This window comes from Bombina bombina, chromosome 6 (genome assembly GCF_027579735.1).
Source record: "Bombina bombina isolate aBomBom1 chromosome 6, aBomBom1.pri, whole genome shotgun sequence".
Classification (NCBI taxonomy): Eukaryota; Metazoa; Chordata; class Amphibia; order Anura; family Bombinatoridae; genus Bombina; species Bombina bombina.
In genome coordinates this window covers 149,222,665-149,247,396 of record NC_069504.1, presented here as the reverse complement: position 1 = coordinate 149,247,396, position 24,732 = coordinate 149,222,665, and the positions used below count along the sequence as shown (strand labels likewise).

Below are 24,732 nucleotides of genomic sequence, written 5' to 3'. Positions count from 1 at the left end.
CATGCTCTTCAGTATCTAAAACAGAGCAGTCGCGCTTACGCTGATAAGTGGGCATTTTGGCTAAAATGTTTTTGATAGAATTATCCATTACAGCCGTTAATTGTTGCATAGTAAGGAGTATTGGCGCGCTAGATGTACTAGGGGCCTCCTGAGTGGGCAAGACTCGTGTAGACGAAGGAGGGAATGATGCAGTACCATGCTTACTCCCCTCACTTGAGGAATCATCTTGGGCATCATTTTCAGTGTCACATAAATCACATTTATTTAAATGAGAAGGCACCCTGGCTTCCCCACATTCAGAACACAGTCTATCTGGTAGTTCAGACATGTTAAACAGGCATAAACTTGATAACAAAGTACAAAAAACGTTTTAAAATAAAACCGTTACTGTCACTTTAAATTTTAAACTGAACACACTTTATTACTGCAATTGCGAAAAAGTATGAAGGAATTGTTCAAAATTCACCAAAATTTCACCACAGTGTCTTAAAGCCTTAAAAGTATTGCACACCAAATTTGGAAGCTTTAACCCTTAAAATAACGGAACCGGAGCCGTTTTTAACTTTAACCCCTTTACAGTCCCTGGTATCTGCTTTGCTGAGACCCAACCAAGCCCAAAGGGGAATACGATACCAAATGACGCCTTCAAAAAGTCTTTTCTATGTATCAGAGCTCCTCACACATGCGACTGCATGTCATGCCTCTCAAAAACAAGTGCGCAATACCGGCGCGAAAATGAGGCTCTGCCTATGATTAGGGAAAGCCCCTAAAGAATAAGGTGTCTAAAACAGTGCCTGCCGATATTATTTTATCAAAATACCCAGATTAAATGATTCCTCAAGGCTAAATATGTGTAATATATGAATCGATTTAGCCCAGAAAAAGTCTACAGTCTTAATAAGCCCTTGTGAAGCCCTTATTTACTTTCTGAATAAACATGGCTTACCGGATCCCATAGGGAAAATGACAGCTTCCAGCATTACATCGTCTTGTTAGAATGTGTCATACCTCAAGCAGCAAAAGACTGCTCACTGTTCCCCCAACTGAAGTTAATTCCTCTCAACAGTCCTGTGTGGAACAGCCATGGATTTTAGTAACGGTTGCTAAAATCATTTTCCTCATACAAACAGAAATCTTCATCTCTTTTCTGTTTCAGAGTAAATAGTACATACCAGCACTATTTTAAAATAACAAACTCTTGATTGAATAATAAAAACTACAGTTAAACACTAAAAAACTCTAAGCCATCTCCGTGGAGATGTTGCCTGTACAACGGCAAAGAGAATGACTGGGGTAGGCGGAGCCTAGGAGGGATCATGTGACCAGCTTTGCTGGGCTCTTTGCCATTTCCTGTTGGGGAAGAGAATATCCCACAAGTAAGGATGACGCCGTGGACCGGACACACCTATGTTGGAGAAACTACCTTATATGCATGGAAGATCAGATAAGGGGATTCACACTGTAAGGCAGATAACTCTGAAACTCTTCGAGCCGAAGATAGCTACCAAAAACAGAACTTTCCAAGATAAAAGCATGATATCTATGGAATGTAGAGGAACCCCTTGAAGAACTTTAAAAACTAAATTTAAACTCCATAGCGGAGCAACCGGTTTAAACACAGGCTTGATTCTAACTAAAAAATATCAATTGCTGGGAGCAATTGAAAAGAGTGTACTTACATAGCACTCAGCAGCACAAATTTTTAACTAGCTAGATACCATAGGTGAGGAAGCCCAAGAAAGGCAAGTTAAAACTTAACTTTTATTAACTCTATTAAAAAATAACAAATTGCTAAAAAATATCAGCCAGTGTGACCGAGAGCGAAAGTGATTTCAAGGGGGTAAGATTACCTCCCAAATCGCAATATGTATAATATAAATACCCCTGTATAATATCCTAAGGGAGTGATACAAGTGTATCTCTTGAATCTGTTGGTTAAGGTGTGAGTCGATATCACAATAGGAGTACCCCTGCTATTATTCTTTATCTGAATCAGGGGATGTAAAGAGTAAAGTCACACCTTCCCAAATAAATGAATTAGATACAGTTGTCTCTGGGAGATGAGAGCTTTCAACGCTTTAGTATAATTAAATTTGGTATAGTGTACCAGGATAGATAGGGTTCTCTTATTATTTGCCAGTCAATTGAGGGTTACTGGTGAGATTCCCGTTATCCTTTTATTTGTCTAGCATAATGTAGTATCCTGGTATAGCTGGAATTATTATGTGGGTGGTACTGAAACTACAGTAATCAATTACTAAAGCCTCCAGGATGTGTTGACTCTAACAGTATCCACGCTATTGCCACAAATTAACGTTATATTGTGGTAAGCTATCTGGAGAATTAAATAATTTACTGAAATAGAATAATTATATGGTTCCCAAAAAATTAGCTTCGATTTTGCCCTAGTTGTTTTGGTCTCATTCCTATATAGAACACTGTTGTGATATAAGCCAAAACTGCCTTCTTACTCAATAATTCTTATGTGGTAAGTCAATCCCCAATAGTAATACACAAAGATCAATTCCCCAAACTTATTCTAGTAATATATTGTTGGTTATTGTAGTGTAATAACATTGAGAGGTGCTTGGTGTGACATACTTGGGTATAGTGAGACTTCAAGGACACTTGCACATTAGGTGCGTATCAATCCCTGTGAATTTATTGATTAGAAGGTAAAATTATATGATTACCCTAGGAGCTATTTGTGGCAAACGACCGCTATTCCTAAAAAAACAGTATTTCCCTTAGTCTGATCTGATTAGTTGTATATACTGACTCACTCGGTCTTACAAAGTACGTTGATAATATAGATAATACACAGACGTTTTAGTGCTTTGGTTATCTCGAGTGTGTTATTTAGCAGATAACTTGCACTTAGTGTCAAAGGGCCTTCCCGCGACTTGTGCTATGGTTACTGTTAGATTAAATATATTGTTGTTGTTGTTATTATAATTAGCACAGTAATATCGCTGAGAAAGCAACTTTAAATACTTATCGTAGAATATCTTAATTAGTTTCCCAACTTATAATTTCTGTGGGTACATTCTATTTGTAACTAATAGTGCAATTGTCTGGTATGTCTGAAGGGAACTGCTCGTTTTTTCCTTTAGGTTGGAAATAGTAGTATAAGTAGACCAGTGTAAAACTAAGTATAAATGGGTTTCTGCTGGTATATAGTTAACGGTTTTGATTCCGGACTATTAATTTGTTTGGAATTGTTTTTCTCCCTTTCCCCCAGTGGCTATAATATCTTAACGGCCGCTGGGAGATAGTAGTTATAGGGATACTTAGGTCAAATGAATTCTTGAGTTGTCTAAAGCGTAAATAAGTTTCAACCAAGCACTCTCACATACATACAGGTTTAAATTAAATTCTGATAAAGCATTCGCTCAACAAGTCACACTGCTGTTTAAGTTTAAAAAGGAGAGGTAATCTCCTGTAGCCCTGACATGTTTTGCCTAGAACGGCTTTGTCAAAGGTGGGGCGCCCGCCATTCTTAGGGCTTTTTATTGGCTGTTCTCAGGGAGGCTGGTCCCTATTCTGACGATCTGGTTGGTTCGTCCCTTCTTTCTTACTATAGGTTACGAGTGGAGGTGTGTACTGTCGTCATTGCCAGGTTGCTACCCACTTTATGACGACCGTGTAAAATATTAGTATTGCATTGGTTATTAATGCAGGACTAGATGTTTATATCACTGTAAACAGGAGATAACGAGATAAATCTATAGCTGCCAAGGAAAGGATTCGTGCGTTTATTCGGAACTGTGGCATGTTCAGATGGACTTATTTGGTGTGTCTACTTGTAATTAGAAATACTGCAAGAATAAAAGATGAAAAATAAAATAAAAAATTGAGGGATTTTTTGGAAAGTTTGCTTCCTTAGAAAAAGCGAGTAAACATTATTTCAGATATAATCGTTAAGGTGGGAAGGTGGTCCCAAATAGAACTAGGTTCCTAACTTTATATACTTTGAGTCTGTAGTGGCATGTCAGTTTTATGTGCTTGGATATTCCCAACCCAAAAGTAAATAAAATTTCGTTGGTTACTTCTTACTAAAGTTAAGCTGTCTTATTGACGTGAATCGTGCGGGGAAAAGAATATCATCCACTATTTTATCATATTAGGTTTAACGCTTCTGTGCCTAGAATAAGTTTTAACAAAAGGTATTTTATTTTTGTGTAATCATATCTACCTATTATTATATATTTGTAGTTTGGTTTTTTCAGGTTGTGCAAAAGTGCATAGGGTGTCGGGGTCCTCTTATCCCCTATTCAGGGGTACTATACGTGTCCAAGTGACATATCAAAATTATATATTTGGGAAAAGGTGATGAAAAAAGCGAGGGGTGACGGTGCCAGGGTTAAAGAATAATAATTAGTGTGGGCAAAGTGTCGTGAATATTGTCAGGGGATAAAGGGGAGAAAGAAAAGGGGGGGGGGAAGGTGGTGCTAAAAACAAAAAGGAAATTGAGAGATTGTAAGGATGTGTTTTTAAATTTTGATTATAGATTTAATGTGCAGCTTGACTCTAGATACAAAAGTCAATAACACTAGTGCCATATTATGGCCTTGTATTACTGGATGGCCTCTGTGTTCCTTCCTTCTGCACAGTACAGATTGACTTTAAGATTCTTGAATTATTTATTATACCTGCACTGAGATAGTGCGATTATTATCGTTATGTTTTTCTTGTTACCATTTGGCTTGATAATATTATCCCAGTTATATGTCTGTGCAATTAACTCCATATCCCCCCAATTATAATCTCGTGTTTTTCTACCCAGCTGTGTACCCCCTCATCTGTTATTGTCTTTTTGATTTATTAGTTTCTTCTTCTCATTGGTTATCAAATTTGAAACTCAGGGATTTTAATTTTTATAAAAAACAGTAATAATTGTTTTGTTCATTTAACCCTTTGGGGTGTACGCTGTCAAGTAGATATATCCATCTACATTCCGCTCTGAGTAGGGCCTGTTCGATATTGCCCCCTCTAATGCCCAAGGATATCTTTTCTATTCCTTGGCATTTGAGCTCTCTTGGGTTTGAGTGATGGCGTTTCAGAAAAACAGAATTTATGTTTACCTGATAAATTACTTTCTCCAACGGTGTGTCCGGTCCACGGCGTCATCCTTACTTGTGGGATATTCTCCTCCCCAACAGGAAATGGCAAAGAGCCCAGCAAAGCTGGTCACATGATCCCTCCTAGGCTCCGCCTTCCCCAGTCATTCGACCGACGTAAAGGAGGAATATTTGCATAGGAGAAACCATATGATACCGTGGTGACTGTAGTTAAAGAAAATAAATTATCAGACCTGATTAAAAAACCAGGGCGGGCCGTGGACCGGACACACCGTTGGAGAAAGTAATTTATCAGGTAAACATAAATTCTGTTTTCTCCAACATAGGTGTGTCCGGTCCACGGCGTCATCCTTACTTGTGGGAACCAATACCAAAGCTTTAGGACACGGATGAAGGGAGGGAGCAAATCAGGTCACCTAGATGGAAGGCACCACGGCTTGCAAAACCTTTCTCCCAAAAATAGCCTCAGAAGAAGCAAAAGTATCAAACTTGTAAAATTTAGTAAAAGTGTGCAGTGAAGACCAAGTCGCTGCCTTACATATCTGATCAACAGAAGCCTCGTTCTTGAAGGCCCATGTGGAAGCCACAGCCCTAGTGGAATGAGCTGTGATTCTGTCAGGAGGCTGCCGTCCGGCAGTCTCGTAAGCCAATCTGATGATGCTTTTAATCCAAAAAGAGAGAGAGGTAGAAGTTGCTTTTTGACCTCTCCTTTTACCAGAATAAACAACAAACAAGGAAGATGTTTGTCTAAAATCCTTTGTAGCATCTAAATAGAATTTTAGAGCACGAACAACATCCAAATTGTGCAACAAACGTTCCTTCTTTGAAACTGGATTCGGACACAAAGAAGGCACGACTATCTCCTGGTTAATGTTTTTGTTAGAAACAACTTTCGGAAGAAAACCAGGTTTAGTACGTAAAACCACCTTATCTGCATGGAACACCAGATAAGGAGGAGAACACTGCAGAGCAGATAATTCTGAAACTCTTCTAGCAGAAGAAATTGCAACCAAAAACAAAACTTTCCAAGATAATAACTTAATATCAATGGAATGTAAGGGTTCAAACGGAACCCCCTGAAGAACTGAAAGAACTAAATTGAGACTCCAAGGAGGAGTCAAAGGTTTGTAAACAGGCTTGATTCTAACCAGAGCCTGAACAAAGGCTAGAACATCTGGCACAGCTGCTAGCTTTTTGTGAAGTAGCACAGACAAGGCAGAAATCTGTCCCTTCAAGGAACTTGCAGATAATCCTTTCTCCAAACCTTCTTGAAGAAAGGATAGAATCTTAGGAATTTTTACCTTGTCCCAAGGGAATCCTTTAGATTCACACCAACAGATATATTTTTTCCATATTTTGTGGTAAATTTTTCTAGTTACAGGCTTTCTGGCCTGAACAAGAGCATCAATGACAGAATCTGAGAATCCTCGCTTTGATAAGATCAAGCGTTCAATCTCCAAGCAGTCAGTTGGAGTGAGACCAGATTCGGATGTTCGAACGGACCTTGAACAAGAAGGTCTCGTCTCAAAGGTAGCTTCCATGGTGGAGCCGATGACATATTCACCAGGTCTGCATACCAAGTCCTGCGTGGCCACGCAGGAGCTATCAAGATCACCAATGCCCTCTCCTGATTGATCCTGGCTACCAGCCTGGGGATGAGAGGAAACGGCGGGAATACATAAGCTAGTTTGAATGTCCAAGGTGCTACTAGTGCATCTACTAGAGTCGCCTTGGGATCCCTGGATCTGGACCCGTAGCACGGAACCTTGAAGTTCTGACGAGAGGCCATCAGATCCATGTCTGGAATGCCCCACAGTTGAGTAATTTGGGCAAAGATTTCCGGATGGAGTTCCCACTCCCCCGGATGAAATGTCTGACGACTCCGAAAATCCGCTTCCCAATTTTCCACTCCTGGGATGTGGATTGCAGACAAGTGGCAGGAGTGAGTCTCCGCCCATTGAATGATTTTGGTCACTTCTTCCATCGCCAGGGAACTCCTTGTTCCCCCCTGATGGTTGATGTATGCAACAGTTGTCATGTTGTCTGATTGAAACCGTATGAACTTGGCCTTTGCTAGCTGAGGCCAAGCCTTGAGAGCATTGAATATCGCTCTCAGTTCCAGAATATTTATCGGTAGAAGAGATTCTTCCCGAGACCAAAGACCCTGAGCTTTCAGGGGTCCCCAGACCGCGCCCCAGCCCACCAGACTGGCGTCGGTCGTGACAATGACCCACTCTGGTCTGCGGAAGCTCATCCCCTGTGACAGGTTGTCCAGGGACAGCCACCAACGGAGTGAATCTCTGGTCCTCTGATTTACTTGTATCGTCGGAGACAAGTCTGTATAGTCCCCATTCCACTGACTGAGCATGCACAGTTGTAATGGTCTTAGATGAATGCGCGCAAAAGGAACTATGTCCATTGCCGCTACCATCAAACCTATTACTTCCATGCACTGCGCTATGGAAGGAAGAGGAACAGAATGAAGCATTTGACAAGAGTTCAGAAGTTTTGTCTTTCTGGCCTCTGTCAGAAAAATCCTCATTTCTAAGGAGTCTATTATTGTTCCCAAGAAGGGAACCCTTGTTGACGGAGATAGAGAACTCTTTTCTACGTTCACTTTCCATCCGTGAGATCTGAGAAAGGCCAGGACAATGTCCGTGTGAGCCTTTGCTTGAGGAAGGGACGACGCTTGAATCAGAATGTCGTCCAAGTAAGGTACTACTGCAATGCCCCTTGGTCTTAGCACCGCTAGAAGGGACCCTAGTACCTTTGTGAAAATCCTTGGAGCAGTGGCTAATCCGAACGGAAGTGCCACAAACTGGAAATGCTTGTCCAGGAATGCGAACCTTAGAAACCGATGATGTTCCTTGTGGATAGGAATATGTAGATACGCATCCTTTAAATCCACCGTTGTCATGAATTGACCTTCCTGGATGGAAGGAAGAATTGTTCGAATGGTTTCCATTTTGAACGATGGAACCTTGAGAAACTTGTTTAGGATCTTGAGATCTAAGATTGGTCTGAACGTTCCCTCTTTTTTGGGAACTACGAACAGATTGGAGTAGAACCCCATCCCTTGTTCTGCTAATGGAACAGGATGAATCACTCCCATTTTTAACAGGTCTTCTACACAATGCAAGAATGCCTGTTTTTTTATGTGGTCTGAAGACAATTGAGACCTGTGGAACCTCCCCCTTGGGGGAAGCCCCTTGAATTCCAGAAGATAACCTTGGGAGACTATTTCTAGCGCCCAAGGATCCAGAACATCTCTTGCCCAAGCCTGAGCGAAGAGAGAGAGTCTGCCCCCCACCAGATCCGGTCCCGGATCGGGGGCCAACATCTCATGCTGTCTTGGTAGCAGTGGCAGGTTTCTTGGCCTGCTTTCCTTTGTTCCAGCCTTGCATTGGTCTCCAGGCTGGTTTGGCTTGAGAAGTATTACCCTCCTGCTTAGAGGACGTAGCACCTGGGGCTGGTCCGTTTCTGCGAAAGGGACGAAAATTAGGTTTATTTTTGGCCTTGAAAGACCTATCCTGAGGAAGGGCGTGGCCCTTGCCCCCAGTGATATCAGAGATAATCTCTTTCAAGTCAGGGCCAAACAGTGTTTTCCCCTTGAAAGGAATGTTAAGCAATTTGTTCTTGGAAGACGCATCCGCTGACCAAGATTTTAACCAAAGCGCTCTGCGCGCCACAATAGCAAACCCAGAATTTTTCGCCGCTAACCTAGCCAATTGCAAAGTGGCGTCTAGGGTGAAAGAATTAGCCAATTTGAGAGCACGAATTCTGTCCATAATCTCCTCATAAGAAGAAGAATTATTAGTGATCGCCTTTTCTAGCTCATCGAACCAGAAACACGCGGCTGTAGTGACAGGGACAATGCATGAAATTGGTTGTAGAAGGTAACCTTGCTGAACAAACATCTTTTTAAGCAAACCTTCTAATTTTTTATCCATAGGATCTTTGAAAGCACAACTATCTTCTATGGGTATAGTGGTGCGTTTGTTTAGAGTAGAAACCGCCCCCTCGACCTTGGGGACTGTCTGCCATAAGTCCTTTCTGGGGTCGACCATAGGAAACAATTTTTTAAATATGGGGGGAGGGACGAAAGGTATACCGGGCCTTTCCCATTCTTTATTTACAATGTCCGCCACCCGCTTGGGTATAGGAAAAGCTTCGGGGGGCCCCGGGACCTCTAGGAACTTGTCCATTTTACATAGTTTCTCTGGGATGACCAAATTCTCACAATCATCCAGAGTGGATAACACCTCCTTAAGCAGAGCGCGGAGATGTTCCAACTTAAATTTAAATGTAATCACATCAGGTTCAGCTTGTTGAGAAATTTTCCCTGAATCTGAAATTTCTCCCTCAGACAAAACCTCCCTGGCCCCCTCAGACTGGTGTAGGGGCTCTTCAGAAACAATATCATCAGCGTCCTCATGCTCTTCAGTATTTTCTAAAACAGAGCAGTCGCGCTTTCGCTGATAAGTGGGCATTTTGGCTAAAATGTTTTTGATAGAATTATCCATTACAGCCGTTAATTGTTGCATAGTAAGGAGTATTGGCGCGCTAGATGTACTAGGGGCCTCCTGTGTGGGCAAGACTGGTGTAGACGAAGGGGGGGATGATGCAGTACCATGCTTACTCCCCTCACTTGAGGAATCATCTTGGGCATCATTTTCTCTAAATTTTGTGTCACATAAATCACATCTATTTAAATGAGAAGGAACCTTGGCTTCCCCACATTCAGAACACAGTCTATCTGGTAGTTCAGACATGTTAAACAGGCATAAACTTGATAACAAAGTACAAAAAACGTTTTAAAATAAAACCGTTACTGTCACTTTAAATTTTAAACTGAACACACTTTATTACTGCAATTGCGAAAAAGTATGAAGGAATTGTTCAAAATTCACCAAAATTTCACCACAGTGTCTTAAAGCCTTAAAAGTATTGCACACCAAATTTGGAAGCTTTAACCCTTAAAATAACGGAACCGGAGCCGTTTTTATATTTAACCCCTTTACAGTCCCTGGTATCTGCTTTGCTGAGACCCAACCAAGCCCAAAGGGGAATACGATACCAAATGACGCCTTCAGAAAGTCTTTTCTATGTATCAGAGCTCCTCACACATGCATCTGCATGTCATGCTTCTCAAAAACAAGTGCGCAATACAGGCGCGAAAATGAGACTCTGCCTATGATTAGGGAAAGCCCCTAGAGAATAAGGTGTCCAATACAGTGCCTGCCGGTTATTTTACAAAATTCCCAAGATTAAAATAATTCCTCAAGGCTATGGAGTATAAAATATGTTTATATATAAATCGATTTAGCCCAGAAAATGTCTACAGTCTTAAAAAGCCCTTGTGAAGCCCTTTTTTACTGTCTGTAATAAAAATGGCTTACCGGATCCCATAGGGAAAATGACAGCTTCCAGCATTACATCGTCTTGTTAGAATGTGTCATACCTCAAGCAGCAAAAGTCTGCTCACTGTTCCCCCAACTGAAGTTAATTCCTCTCAACAGTCCTGTGTGGAACAGCCATCGATTTTAGTAACGGTTGCTAAAATCATTTTCCTCTTACAAACAGAAATCTTCATCTCTTTTCTGTTTCAGAGTAAATAGTACATACCAGCACTATTTTAAAATAACAAACTCTTGATTGAATAATAAAAACTACAGTTAAACACTAAAAAACTCTAAGCCATCTCCGTGGAGATGTTGCCTGTACAACGGCAAAGAGAATGACTGGGGAAGGCGGAGCCTAGGAGGGATCATGTGACCAGCTTTGCTGGGCTCTTTGCCATTTCCTGTTGGGGAGGAGAATATCCCACAAGTAAGGATGACGCCGTGGACCGGACACACCTATGTTGGAGAAATGGGATGCCACAGAAGATATTGTCTTGCCATCTTCCTGATCTTTGGCAGCGTTCTTGATATTTCTTATATGCTCCTGTACTCTAACTCTGAGTTGTCGGCTGGTCATCCCAACATAGATTTTGGAACAGCTGCAAAACAATACGTATATTATGTTTTCTGAAGTGCAGCTGATGTAATTTTTCATTCTGTGGGTATGGCCGAACCTATCCTGTATCATGTCTGTCTTGCGTATATGTTTACATATTGAACAAGTGCCACATGGAAATGACCCTGCCCGAATGGCAGTCCTGGTTTTTGCCAATTGATAGTGGCTGCGAGATACCATGTTCTTGATATTCTGCGTTCTTCTGTATCCTATCTGGACTCTGTCACCCACTATTGGCTTTAGATCCTGGTCTAAGGTTAATAAGTGCCAATGTTTATTCAGTATGTGGTTTACTGCATGGACCTGTGGATTGTATGTTAGAATCAATCTGATTTGTTCATCCTGTTTCTTGGTTTTTTGCGCAATAAGTCAGTGCGATTAGTTTGGATAGCCCTGTTTTTAGCTCTTTTGATGTTTCTTTTACTGTAACCTCTGTCCAGTAATCGTTTTTCAAGTAATTCTGATTGTTCGTTAAAGAGCTGTCTATTGCTGCAGTTTCTCCTTATCCTTAAAAATTCACCCACTGGCAATGATTTAGTTGTTCCGGGGGCATGGGAACTATAATTATGTAGAATACTGTTAGTCGCAGTTTCCTTTCTGTAGAGGTTGGTTTGTATTTGTCCTTGTTGATCTTTGAAGATGTTAAGGTCAAGAAAGTTGATCTCTGATTGACTCATTCAGGCCCATTTATCAAAGGTCTTGCGGACCTGATCCGACACTGCGGATCAGGTCCGCAAGACCTCGCTAAATGCGGAGAGCAATACGCTCTCCGCATTTAACATTGCACCAGCAGCTCACAAGAGCTGCTGGTGCAACGCCGCCCCCTGCTGACTCGCGGCCAATCGGCCGCCAGCAGGGAGCTGTCAATCAACCCGATCGTATTCGATCGGGTTGATGTCTGGCGATTCCTGTCCGCCTGTTCAGAGCAGGCGGACAGGGTTATGGAGCAGCGGTCTTTTGACCGCTGCTTCATAAGTTGTGTTTCTGGCGAGTCTGAAGACTCGCCAGAAACACGGCCCTTCAAGCTCCATACGGAGCTTGATAAATGGGCCTGATAATGTAGGTCAATTTTATGTTTAAGTCGTTCTGATTGAGATTTTGAAGGAAAACTTCTAGTTCTTCCCTGCTCCCCTCCCACATAAACAGAATGTCGTCTATGTAGCGGATCCAGAAGGGTATTTTATCCGTGAAGGCTGAATGGGTATCATTGAATACCACATGTTTTTCCCAGAATCCTAGGAACAGGTTGGCATAGGTAGGGGCACATGCCGTGCCCATTGCCGTGCCCTGGACTTGGAGATAGAACTGGTTGGCAAAAGTAAAGAAATTATATCTCAGGACAAATTCCAATAATTTCAGGATGAACACATCGTGATCTTCCTCTTCAGAGGAGCCTTGATTAAGAAAGAATTGTACTGCCTTCAGTCCCTTGTCATGTTCTATGGAAGTATATAGGGACTCTACGTCCGCTGTTACAAGCCAAGTTTCTTTCCTGGTGTTGATATTTTCAAGCCTTTGCAGTACCTCCATAGTGTCTTTGACGTAAGAGGGTAGTGTCTCCACAAATTCCCTTAATCTATGGTCCACATACTGGCTGGCTTTTTCCGAAAGGCACTCGTTACCTGAAACGATGGGCCTTCCGGGGGGATTTATGATGTTTTTGTCGACCTTGGGAATAAGGTAGAAGGTGGCAACTTTCGAATGTTTAACTGTTAGAAACTTAGTTTCATCTGCCTTTATGATTCCCTTGCTGTGGCCTTCTTTGATGATGTTATTATAAAGTTTGCTGTATGCCTCGCTAGGGTTGTTAAATAGTTTTTGATAGCATTGTCGATTTTTTAGTTGTTTTTCAACTTGTTTTAGGTACATCGATAAAGGCCATAGGACAATATTTCCACCTTTATCCGCCTCTCTTATTATTATGTCCTCCCAGGTCCTGATCTCTTTTAAGGCCGATTTTTCACTTCTTGTAAGATTCTGTTGTGAATATCGAGTTTTCAATTGCGAGATTTCCTCGCAGACCACTTGATTGAATATTTCCAACTGTGTAGATAGATTCTGTTTTGGTACAAAGGTAGACTTAGTTTTCAATTGGCATCTCCAGGATTTGGATTGAGGTTCACTTTCTTGCAATAGACTTTCCAAATCTTGTAAGCTCCTCCTATCGGCTTCTGATAGGGTGGGATCGGATTTTTTCGCAAAAAAATTCTTTAGATTTAATTTTCTTATGTACAGCTGTATGTCTTTAATCACTTCAAACTTGTTGAATTGTCCCGTAGGGCAGAAAGATAGACCTTTTGATAGTACTGAGATGTGCTCTGGGGATAACTTATGTTCAGACAGGTTGATAACCTTTAATGATTTAGTCTCATCTGGGAGAAGGGACTCGGAGCTCTCTGATGTTGCCTGTCCCTCCGTTGAGGAGCTCTGTAGTGGCCTCTGGACCTGGTCGGTTTTTTGTTTGTACTTTTGACCTCTTCGGGAGGGTCTGCCTCTTCTGACGTGTCTTGATCTAAAAAAATCTTCCTCTTATTTCTAGCTGGTAGGGAAAAGGCAGAGGTGGATGTACTTGGAGTATTACCCGAGGGTTCATTGTTGATATTATCCTCACCGTCCGTGTCTGAGACGTCACTCTGGATTATATTTTGTTGATTACTCCTAGAGTTGTTTTTATAGAAGTTTAAGAACCGTTAACTATATACCAGCAGAAACCCATTTATACTTAGTTTTACACTGGTCTACTTATACTACTATTTCCAACCTAAAGGAAAAAAACGAGCAGTTCCCTTCAGACATACCAGACAATTGCACTATTAGTTACAAATAGAATGTACCCACAGAAATTATAAGTTGGGAAACTAATTAAGATATTCTACGATAAGTATTTAAAGTTGCTTTCTCAGCGATATTACTGTGCTAATTATAATAACAACAACAACAATATATTTAATCTAACAGTAACCATAGCACAAGTCGCGGGAAGGCCCTTTGACACTAAGTGCAAGTTATCTGCTAAATAACACACTCGAGATAACCAAAGCACTAAAACGTCTGTGTATTATCTATATTATCAACGTACTTTGTAAGACCGAGTGAGTCAGTATATACAACTAATCAGATCAGACTAAGGGAAATACTGGTTTTTTAGGAATAGCGGTCGTTTGCCACAAATAGCTCCTAGGGTAATCATATAATTTTACCTTCTAATCAATAAATTCACAGGGATTGATACGCACCTAATGTGCAAGTGTCCTTGAAGTCTCACTATACCCAAGTATGTCACACCAAGCACCTCTCAATGTTATTACACTACAATAACCAACAATATATTACTAGAATAAGTTTGGGGAATTGATCTTTGTGTATTACTATTGGGGATTGACTTACCACATAAGAATTATTGAGTAAGAAGGCAGTTTTGGCTTATATCACAACAGTGTTCTATATAGGAATGAGACCAAAACAACTAGGGCAAAATCGAAGCTAATTTTTTGGGAACCATATAATTATTCTATTTCAGTAAATTATTTAATTCTCCAGATAGCTTACCACAATATAACGTTAATTTGTGGCAATAGCGTGGATACTGTTAGAGTCAACACATCCTGGAGGCTTTAGTAATTGATTACTGTAGTTTCAGTACCACCCACATAATAATTCCAGCTATACCAGGATACTACATTATGCTAGACAAATAAAAGGATAACGGGAATCTCACCAGTAACCCTCAATTGACTGGCAAATAATAAGAGAACCCTATCTATCCTGGTACACTATACCAAATTTAATTATACTAAAGCGTTGAAAGCTCTCATCTCCCAGAGACAACTGTATCTAATTCATTTATTTGGGAAGGTGTGACTTTACTCTTTACATCCCCTGATTCAGATAAAGAATAATAGCAGGGGTACTCCTATTGTGATATCGACTCACACCTTAACCAACAGATTCAAGAGATACACTTGTATCACTCCCTTAGGATATTATACAGGGGTATTTATATTATACATATTGCGATTTGGGAGGTAATCTTACCCCCTTGAAATCACTTTCGCTCTCGGTCACACTGGCTGATATTTTTTAGCAATTTGTTATTTTTTAATAGAGTTAATAAAAGTTAAGTTTTAACTTGCCTTTCTTGGGCTTCCTCACTTATGGTATCTAGCTAGTTAAAAATTTGTGCTGCTGAGTGCTATGTAAGTACACTCTTTTCAATTGCTCCCAGCAATTGATATTTTCTAGTTGCTTTATTCAAGTGTACAGCACCTAAGTTCCTAAGTATATTTAGATTGTCTCTAACAATACTATTAATACATATGAGAGATACTAATACTAATAAGAACGCAGCACCAGTAGTGCCGTCGTCCTCCCTTTCTCTTGTAACACTTGATTCTAACTAAAGCCTGACAAAACGCCTGAACGTCTGGAACATCTGCCAGACGCTTGTGCAGAAGAATAGACAGAGCAGAAATCTGTCCCTTTAAGGAACTAGCTGACAATCTCTTCTCCAATCCTTGGAGAAAGGATAATATCCTAGGAATCCTGACTTTACTCCATGAGTAACCCTTGGATTCACACCAATGAAGATATTTACACCATATCTTATGATAGATTTTCCTGGTGACAGGCTTTCGAGCCTGAATTAAGGTATCAATGACCGACTCGGAGAAACCACGTTTTGATAAAATCAAGCGTTCAATCTCCAAGCAGTCAGCCGCAGAGAAATTAGAATTGGATGTTTGAATGGACCTTGGAGTAGAAGGTCCTGCCTCAGCGGCAGAGTCCATGGTGGAAGGGATGACATGTCCACTAGATCTGCATACCAAGTCCTGCGTGGCCACGCAGGTGCTATCAAAATCACCGAAGCTCTCTCCTGCTTGATCTTGGCAATCAGACGAGGGAGGAGAGGAAATGGTGGGAACACAAAAGCCAGGCTGAAGGACCAGGGCACTGCTAGAGCATCTATCAGCGCTGCCTGGGGATCCCTTGACCTGGACCCGTAACAAGGAAGCTTGGCGTTCTGACGAGTCGCCATCAGATCCAGTTCTGGTTTGCCCCATAGTTGAATCAGCTGGGCAAATACCTCCGGATGGAGCTCCCACACCCCCGGATGAAAAGTCTGCCAACTTAGAAAATCCACCTCCCAGTTTCTCTACTCCTGGGATATGGATAGCTGAGAGATGGCAAGAGTGAACCTCTGCCCATAGAATTATCTTTGAAACCTCCAACATTGCCAGGGGGCTTCTTGTTCCCCCCTGATGGTTGATATAGGCTAAGTCTGAAGTGCATTGAATATCGCTCTCAGTTCCAGAATGTTTATCGGAAGGAGGGCTTCCTTCTGAGTCCACGAACCATGAGCCTTCAGGGAGTTCCAGACTGCGCCCCAGCCCAGAAGGCTGGCATCTGTCGTCACTATAGTCCACTCTGGCCTGCGGAAACTCATTCCCCTGGACAGATGGACCCGAGATAACCACCAGAGAAGAGAATCCCTGGTCTCTTGATCCAGATTTAGCAGAGGAGACAAATCTGTGTAGTCCCCATTCCACTGATTGAGCATGCAAAGTTGCAGTGGTCTGAGATGTAGGCGGGCAAACGGAACTATGTCCATTGCCGCTACCATTAGGCCGATTACTTCCATACACTGAGCCACTGACGACCGAGAAGTGGAATGAAGAGCACGGCAGGAAGTTAGAAGCTTTGATAACCTGACCTCTGTCCGAAACATTTTCATTTCTACTGAATCTATCAGTGTTCCTAGGAAGAAAACTCTTGTGAGAGGGGAGAGAGAACTCTTTTCTTCGTTCACCTTCCACCCGTGAGACCTCAGAAAGGCCAGAACAATGTCCGTATGGGACTTGGCGATTTGAAAAGTCGATGCCTGTATCAGAATGTCGTCTAGGTAAGGAGCCACCTCTATGCCCCGTGGCCTTAAAACCGCCAGTAGGGACCCTAGAACCTTCGTAAAGATTCTCAATGTCGTGGCTAACCCGAAGGGAAGAGCCACAAACTGGTAATGTCGGTCTAAGAAGGCGAACCTGAGGAACTGATGATGATCTCTGTGAATCGGAATGTGGAGATAAGCATCCTTTAAGTCCACGGTAGTCATATATCGACCCTCCTGGATCATAGGGAGGATGGTTCGGATAGTCTCCATCTTGAAGGATGGGACCCTGAGAAATTTGTTTAGGATCTTGAGATCCAAGATTGGTCTGAAAGTTCCCTCTTTTTTTGGGAACTATAAACAGATTTGAATAGAAGCCCTGCCCCTGTTCCTCCCTTGGAACTGGGTGGATCACTCCCATAACCAGTAGGTCTTGAACACAACATAAGAATGCCTCTCTCTTTATCTGGTTTACAGATAATTGTGAGAGATGAAATCTCCCCTTTGGAGATGAAGCTTTGAAGTCCAGAAGATATCCCTGGGAAACAATCTCTAATGCCCAGGGATCCTGGACGTCTCTTGCCCAAGCCTGGGCGAAGAGAGAAAGTCTGCCCCCTACTAGATACGGTCCCGGATCGGGGGCTACTCCTTCATGCTGACTTAGAGGCGGCAGCAGGTTTTTTGGCCTGCTTCCCCTTGTTCGGTCTCCAGACTGGTTTGGACTGGGCGAAATTTCCCTCTTGTTTTGCATTAGAGGAAGCTGAAGCTGCGCCACTTTTGAAGTTTTGAAATGAACGAAAATTATTCTGTTTGGTCCTTAATTTATTGGACCTATCCTGAGGAAGGGCGTGACCTTTTCCTCCAGTAATATCAGAAATGATCTCCTTCAGGCCCAGCCTGAAAAGTGTCTGTCCTTTGAAGGGGATGTTAAGAAGCTTAGACTTTGAAGTAACGTCTGCTGCGCGCCAGAATGGCAAAACCTGAATTCTTAGCCGTTAGTTTGGTTAGATGAATAACGGCGTCAGAAATAAAGGAATTAGCTAACTTGAGAGCTTGAATCCTGTCTAAAATATCATCTAACAGGGTCTCCACCTGTAGAGCCTCCTCAAGAGACTCGAACCAAAAAGCCGCTGCAGCAGTAACTGGGGCAATGCATGCAAGAGGCTGGAGAATAAAACCTTGATGGCTAAATTTTTTCTTAAGGAGACCCTCCAATTTTTTATCCATAGGATCTAAGAAAGCACAACTGTCCTCGACGGGGATAGTTGTACGCATAGCTAGGGTAGAAACAGCACCCTCCACCTTAGGGACTGTCTGCCACGAGTCCCGTATAACGACATCTATGGGAAACATCTTTTTAAAAGCAGGAGGGGGAGAGAACGGAACACCTGGTCTATCCAATTCCTTAGTAATAATTTCCGAAAACCTCTTAGGGACTGGAAAGACATCAGTGTAAACAGCCACTGCAAACTATTTGTCCATTTTACACAATTTCTCTGGGACAACAATGGTGTCACAGTCATCCAGAGTCGCTAAAACCTCCCTGAGCAATAAGCAGAGGTGTTCAAGCTTAAATTTAAAGGCTGTCATTTCCGAATCAGACTGAAGTAACGTCTTCCCTGAATCTGAAATCTCACCCTCAGATAGCAACTTCCTTGCCACGGCTTCGGAGCATTGTGAGGGTATATCGGACATAGCTACTAAAGCGTCAGAAAGCTCTGCATTTGTTCTAGCCCCAGAGCTGTCTCGCTTTCCTTGTAACCCTGGCAGTTTAGACAATACCTCTGTGAGGGTATTAGTCATAACTGCCGCCATGTCTTGTAAGGTAAACGCATTGGACGCGCTAGATGTACTTGCCGTCACTTGAGCGGGAGTTATAGGTTCTGACACGTGGGGAGAGCTAGATGGCATAACCTCCCTTTTGTCAGTCTGAGAAACCTCTGGTGATAAATCTTTAATGCCATAATATGGTCTTTATAATTTATAGAAATTTCAGTACATTTGGTACATATTCTAAGAGGGGGTTCCACAATGGCTTCTAAACATATTGAACAAGGAGTTTCCTCTATGTCAGACATGTTTAACAGACTAATAATGAGACCAGCAAGCTTGGAAAACACTTTAATAAATGTGAAACAGCAATTAAACAAAAACGGTACTGTGCTTTTAAGAGAAAAAAACTATCACATAAACTGCAACACAGTGTTAAAAAGTAGTAAACTCTTCGAAATTTTTACAGTGTGTATAAGGGACTAAAACAGTATTGCACCCACTTGCAAATGGATGATTAACCCTTTAGGCCCCAAATCGGATTTGAAAAACGTTAATAAACAGTTAAACACCTTGCCACAGCTCTGCTATGGCTCCTACCTGCCCTCAAATACGATTTAGGGAAGAAATAAGCCCTCTATAGTGGTCCTCAGATGCTAGAGGACTCCTTTAGGGAAGCTGGATGTCTCAGTCTGAATAAGAACTGCGCATCTAGAGCGCAAAAATAGGCCCCTCCCACCATGCACTCGATGTCAGAGGGCCTTAAGAAAATACTCCTAGGAGTATCTGACTAGCCATGTGGAAACTAGGCCCCAAAAAACGATTTATCACCCTCAGAGAAAAAACGTTCTTCCTATATAACATGTAAACGTTTTGTCACTAAGAAATATGAGTATTAACATGAATATTACCCTTTTTTTGTAAGCATGATCCCAGTCGTCGTTAAATCACTGCATCAGGCTTACCTCAATTATACAAGGCTCTGTCAGCATTCTCTAGATCTTATCTCTCTAGAAATAAATATACTTAACATACCTCAAAGCAGGTAATCTGCAAACCGTTCCCCCAACTGAAGTCTTTCCCATACTCTTCAGTAATGGACCTTAGTTACAAACCACTAAGATCATCAACCTCCAGGCAGATTCTTCTTCTAATTTCTGCCTGGGAGTAAAACAGTACGACGCCGGTACCGTTTAAAAATAAACTCTTGATTGAAGGTAAAAACTACACTAAGTCACCACATATCTCTTATACTTCCTATCTTGTCGAGAGTTGCAAGATAATGACTGGGGGTGGCAGTTAGGGGAGGAGCTATATAGACAGCTATGCTGTGGGTGTCCTCTTGCAACTTCCTGTTGGGAAGGAGAATATCCCACAAGTAATGGATGAACCGTGGACTGGATACACCTTACAAGAGAAACAGAGAAATAGTGTCTTCTCCGACAGCCAGCTCGGTCAGGAAAGAGGAAACGAAAGCGAGAGCACAACCGGTCACATGGTGCTCAAGGCAGGACTGCCCCTGCTATGAGAAAAAGCACACCAAGCTACAAGCTGTGCAGTACTCAAAGTCAAAGGAAAAACCTGTGCGTTCCAGCCATATATCAAGCAGACTATGAGCCCAATAAATCTCACACACAAAATCAAAGCATCACATTTGATCAACCTCCACTGTTCAATAATCCCCCTTTAGGAGATATTACCCCATGATTCTATTAAGATAAAAGGAGCCACACTGCAATATATGTAAAAATGTAAACAATCTTACCAGAGTCCACGCTGTGGAATAGAAACATATAAAAATATTACGAAGGAAACAATGATAATAGGAGTAAATTAGAAAGTTGCTTAAAATTGCATGCTCTATCAATCATGAATGCAATATGTGCCAGGATGAACATGAGAGAAGATTAAATGTCTTAACTACACACAATATTGCTCAATATATTACAATATCAGTAGCATAATTAATAATCACCTGTAAAATAGCTTCAATGACTGTGATAGTTTTTCCTGTTCCTGGTGGCCCAAAAAGAATGTATGGCATTGGTCGACACTCTCCACTCAGGATTCTTTTTACAGCAAGCTTCTGGTGTTCATTTAGTATATGATTGAAGAATTCTCCCCTCTCTTTAGAAGGTGACTCCTTCCCTGTATTTTGTAGAACAAAGTTGGTCACATGAGTTTTTTTCCATGTATCACCAACATCACATATTATGGCGCGAACAGATTCTATATTTGTATTTTTTTATTAAGAAACCATAAAAAACACATAAGATTATCTGTAAATAAAACACATCTAGCAGAGGAAAGAATTGGTGTTTTAGGATGTACAGATGTTATAAGCTGTGCTTTTTTAAATGTGATACCTGTTTGGAATAAAACATTTATGCTTAATGGTGATGAGAGCCAGACATATGGTATTAAACTCCTTTCCACAAGGAGGCAGGCTAAAATTACCCATCACAAATAGCTTTAATCCCTCCCACTTCCTGAATCACCTCAGTCCATCGTATAGTCAAGCGAAAGTAGAAAAACAGAAAAGAATGAAGAACAAGCAGGATAAACAAGGTGCATGTTAGAAGGGTCTAAAGTTAAAAAAAAAAGATAGGTTCTTGTGGACTCTCACCACCATGAAAGATTACTTTTTCGTCAGGTTAGATTACATTTAGTGTTCTTTCATAAGGTGGTGATAGTCCACTGCCATGACACATGGAATCTAATAGAAAAATATAAAATGTATGCTTACCTGATACATTAATTTATTTAATGGTGGTGAGAGTCCACGATCCATTATACATGGGTTTCACTTGATAGCAACTAGGATGAGGCAAAGTTTCTTAAAAACACTTCATCACTCCCACCTCACTGGTATGCCAGATATACGTATAGCCACGCAAGAGAAATAGAAAAAATGTAGGAAAGGACAAAGCAGGGAAAATAGAGATGCAAAATAGTAACCGTCATCAAAAATTCCAAATTCTGTTATTCATAAAAATTGGGTGGGGCTTGTGGACTCTCCCCACCATGAAAGAAACATAATGAAAGAAACATAATTTATGTAAGAACTTAACTGATAAATTCATTTCTTTCATATTGGCAAGAGTCCATGAGCTAGTGACGTATGGGATATACATTCCTACCAGGAGGGGCAAAGTTTCCCAAACCTCAAAATGCCTATAAATACACCCCACACCACACCCACAATTCAGTTTTACGAATAGCCAAGAAGTGGGGTGATAAGAAAGGAGCGAAAGCATCAACAAGGAATTGGAATAATTGTGCTTTATACAAAAAAATCATAACCACCACAAAAAAGGGTGGGCCTCATGGACTCTTGCCAATATGAAAAATGAATTTATCAGGTACGTTCTTACATAAATTATGTTTGCTTTCATGTAATTGGCAAGAGTCCATGAGCTAGTGACGTATGGGATAGCAGATACCTAAGATGCGGAACTTCCACGCAAGAGTCACTAGAGAGGGAGGGATAAAAATAAAGACTGCAAATTCTGCTGAAAAATCAATCCACAACCCAAATCAAAAGTTTTAATCTGCATAATGAAAAAAACTGAAAATATAAGCAGAAGAATCAAACTGAAACAGCTGCCTGAGGAACTTTTCTACCAAAAACTGCTTCTGAAGAAGAGAAAACATCAAAATGGTAGAATTTAGTAAAAGTATGCAAAGAAGACCAAATTGCTGCTTTGCAAATCTGATCAACAGAAGCTTCATTCTTAAAAGCCCAGGAAGTAGAAACTGACCTAGTAGAATGAGCCGTAATCCTCTGAGGCGGGGATTTACCCGACTCCAAATAAGCATGATGAATCAAAAGCTTTAACCAAGACGCCAAAGAAATGGCAGAAGCCTTCTGACCTTTCCTAGAACCAGAAAAGATAACAAATAGACTAGAAGTCTTTCTGAAATCTTTAGTAGCTTCAACATAATATTTCAAAGCTCTTACCACGTCCAAAGAATGTAAAGATCTTTCCAAAGAATCCTTAGGATTAGGACACAATGAAGGGACAACTATTTCTCTACTAATGTTGTTAGAATTCACCACTTTAGGTAAAAATTTAAATGAAGTCCTCAAAACCGCCTTATCTTGATGAAAAATCAGAAAAGGAGACTCACAAGAAAGAGCAGATAATTCAGAAACTCTTCTAGCAGAAGAGATGGCCACAAAAAACAATACTTTCCAAGAAAGTAATTTAATGTCCAGAGAATGCATAGGCTCAAACGGAGGAGTCTGTAAAGTCCTCAAAACCAAATTAAGACTCCAAGGAGGAGAAATTGGCTTAATGACAGGTTTGATATGAACCAAAGCCTGTACAAAACAACGAATGTCAGGAAGATTATCAATTTTTCTGTGAAACAGAACAGAAAGAGCAAAGCTTTGTCCTTTCAAAGAACTTGCAGACAAACCCTTATCCAAACCATCCTGAAGAAACTGTAAAATTCTAGGAAATCTAAAAGAATGCCAAGAGAATTTATGATAAGAACACCATAAAATGCAAATCTTCCAAACTCGGTAATAAATCTTTCTAGACACAGATTTGCGAGCCTGCAGCATAGTATTAATCACTGAGTCAGAGAAACCTCTATGACTAAGCACTAAGCGTTCAATCTCCATACCTTCAAATTTAATGATTTGAGATCCTGATGGAAAAATGGACCTTGAGATAGAAGGTCTGGCCTTAACGGAAGTGGCCAAGGTTGGCAACTGGACATTCGAACAAGACCCGTATACCAAAACCTGTGTGGCCATGCTGGAGCCACCAGCAGTACAAATGAATGCTCCATTATGATTTTGGAAATCACTCTTGGAAGAAGAACTAGAGGCGGAAAGATATAAGCAGGATGATAATTCCAAGGAAGTGACAACGCATCCACTGCTTCTGCCTGAGGATCCCTGGACAGATACCTGGGAAGTTTCCTGTTTAGATGAGAAGCCATCAGATCTATTTCTGGAAGCCCCCACATCTGAACAATCTGAAGAAACACATCTGGGTGAAGAGACCATTCTCCCGGATGTAAAGACTGGCGACTGAGATAATCCGCTTCCCAATTGTCTATACCTGGGATATGGACCGCAGAGATTAGACAGGAGCTGGATTCCGCCCATGCAAGTATCCAAGATACTTCTTTCATAGCCTGAGGACTGAGTCCCACCTTTATGATTGACATACGCCACGGTTGTGACATTGTCTGTCTGAAAACAAATAAACGGTTCTCTCTTCAGAAGAGGCCAAAACTGAAGAGCTCTGAGAATCGCACGGAGTTCCAAAATGTTGATCGGTAATCTCGCCTCTTGAGATTTCCAAACTCCTTGTGCTGTCAGAGATCCCCTGACAGCTCCCCAACCTGAAAGACTCGCATATGTTGTGATCACAGTCCAGGTTGGAAGAACAAAAGAGGCCCCTTGAACTATACGATGGTGATCTAACCACCAAGTCAGAGATAGTCGAATATTGGGATTTAAGGATATTAATTGTGATATCTTTGTATAATCCCTGCACCATTGGCTCAGCATACAAAGCTGAAGAGGTCTCATGTGAAAATGAGCAAAGGGAATCGCGTCCGATGCTGCAGTCATGAGACCTAAAACCTCCATGCACATAGCTACTGAAGGCAATGACTGAGACTGAAGGTTCTGACAAGCTGAAACCAATTTCAGACGTCTTTTGTCTGTTAGAGACAAAGTCATGGATACTGAATCTATTTGGAATCCTAAAAAGGTTACCCTTGTCTGAGGAATCAAGGAACTTTTTGGTAAATTGATCCTCCAACCATGTCTTTGAAGAAACAACACTAGTTGATTCGAGTGAGATTCTGCAGAATGTAAAGACTGAGCAAGTACCAAGATATCGTCCAAATAAGGAAACACCGCAATACCCAGCTCTCTGATTACAGAGAGTAGGGCACTGAGAACCTTTGAAAAGATCATTGGAGCTGTTGCTAGGCCAAAAGGAAGAGCAACAAATT

The 24,732-nt window shown here is 41.3% G+C and overlaps 1 protein-coding gene across 1 annotated transcript in view; it reads right to left on the bottom strand.

The window, feature by feature from the left end:
* MOV10L1 (Mov10 like RISC complex RNA helicase 1) overlaps window positions 1-24,732 on the bottom strand; it is a 1,168,229-nt gene that overhangs the window by 656,453 nt on the left and 487,044 nt on the right. Inside the window, exon 16 of the mRNA XM_053719185.1 lies at window positions 20,726-20,898. Coding sequence (XP_053575160.1) covers window positions 20,726-20,898 — 173 coding nt within the window. The remainder of the gene's footprint in view (window positions 1-20,725; window positions 20,899-24,732) is intronic.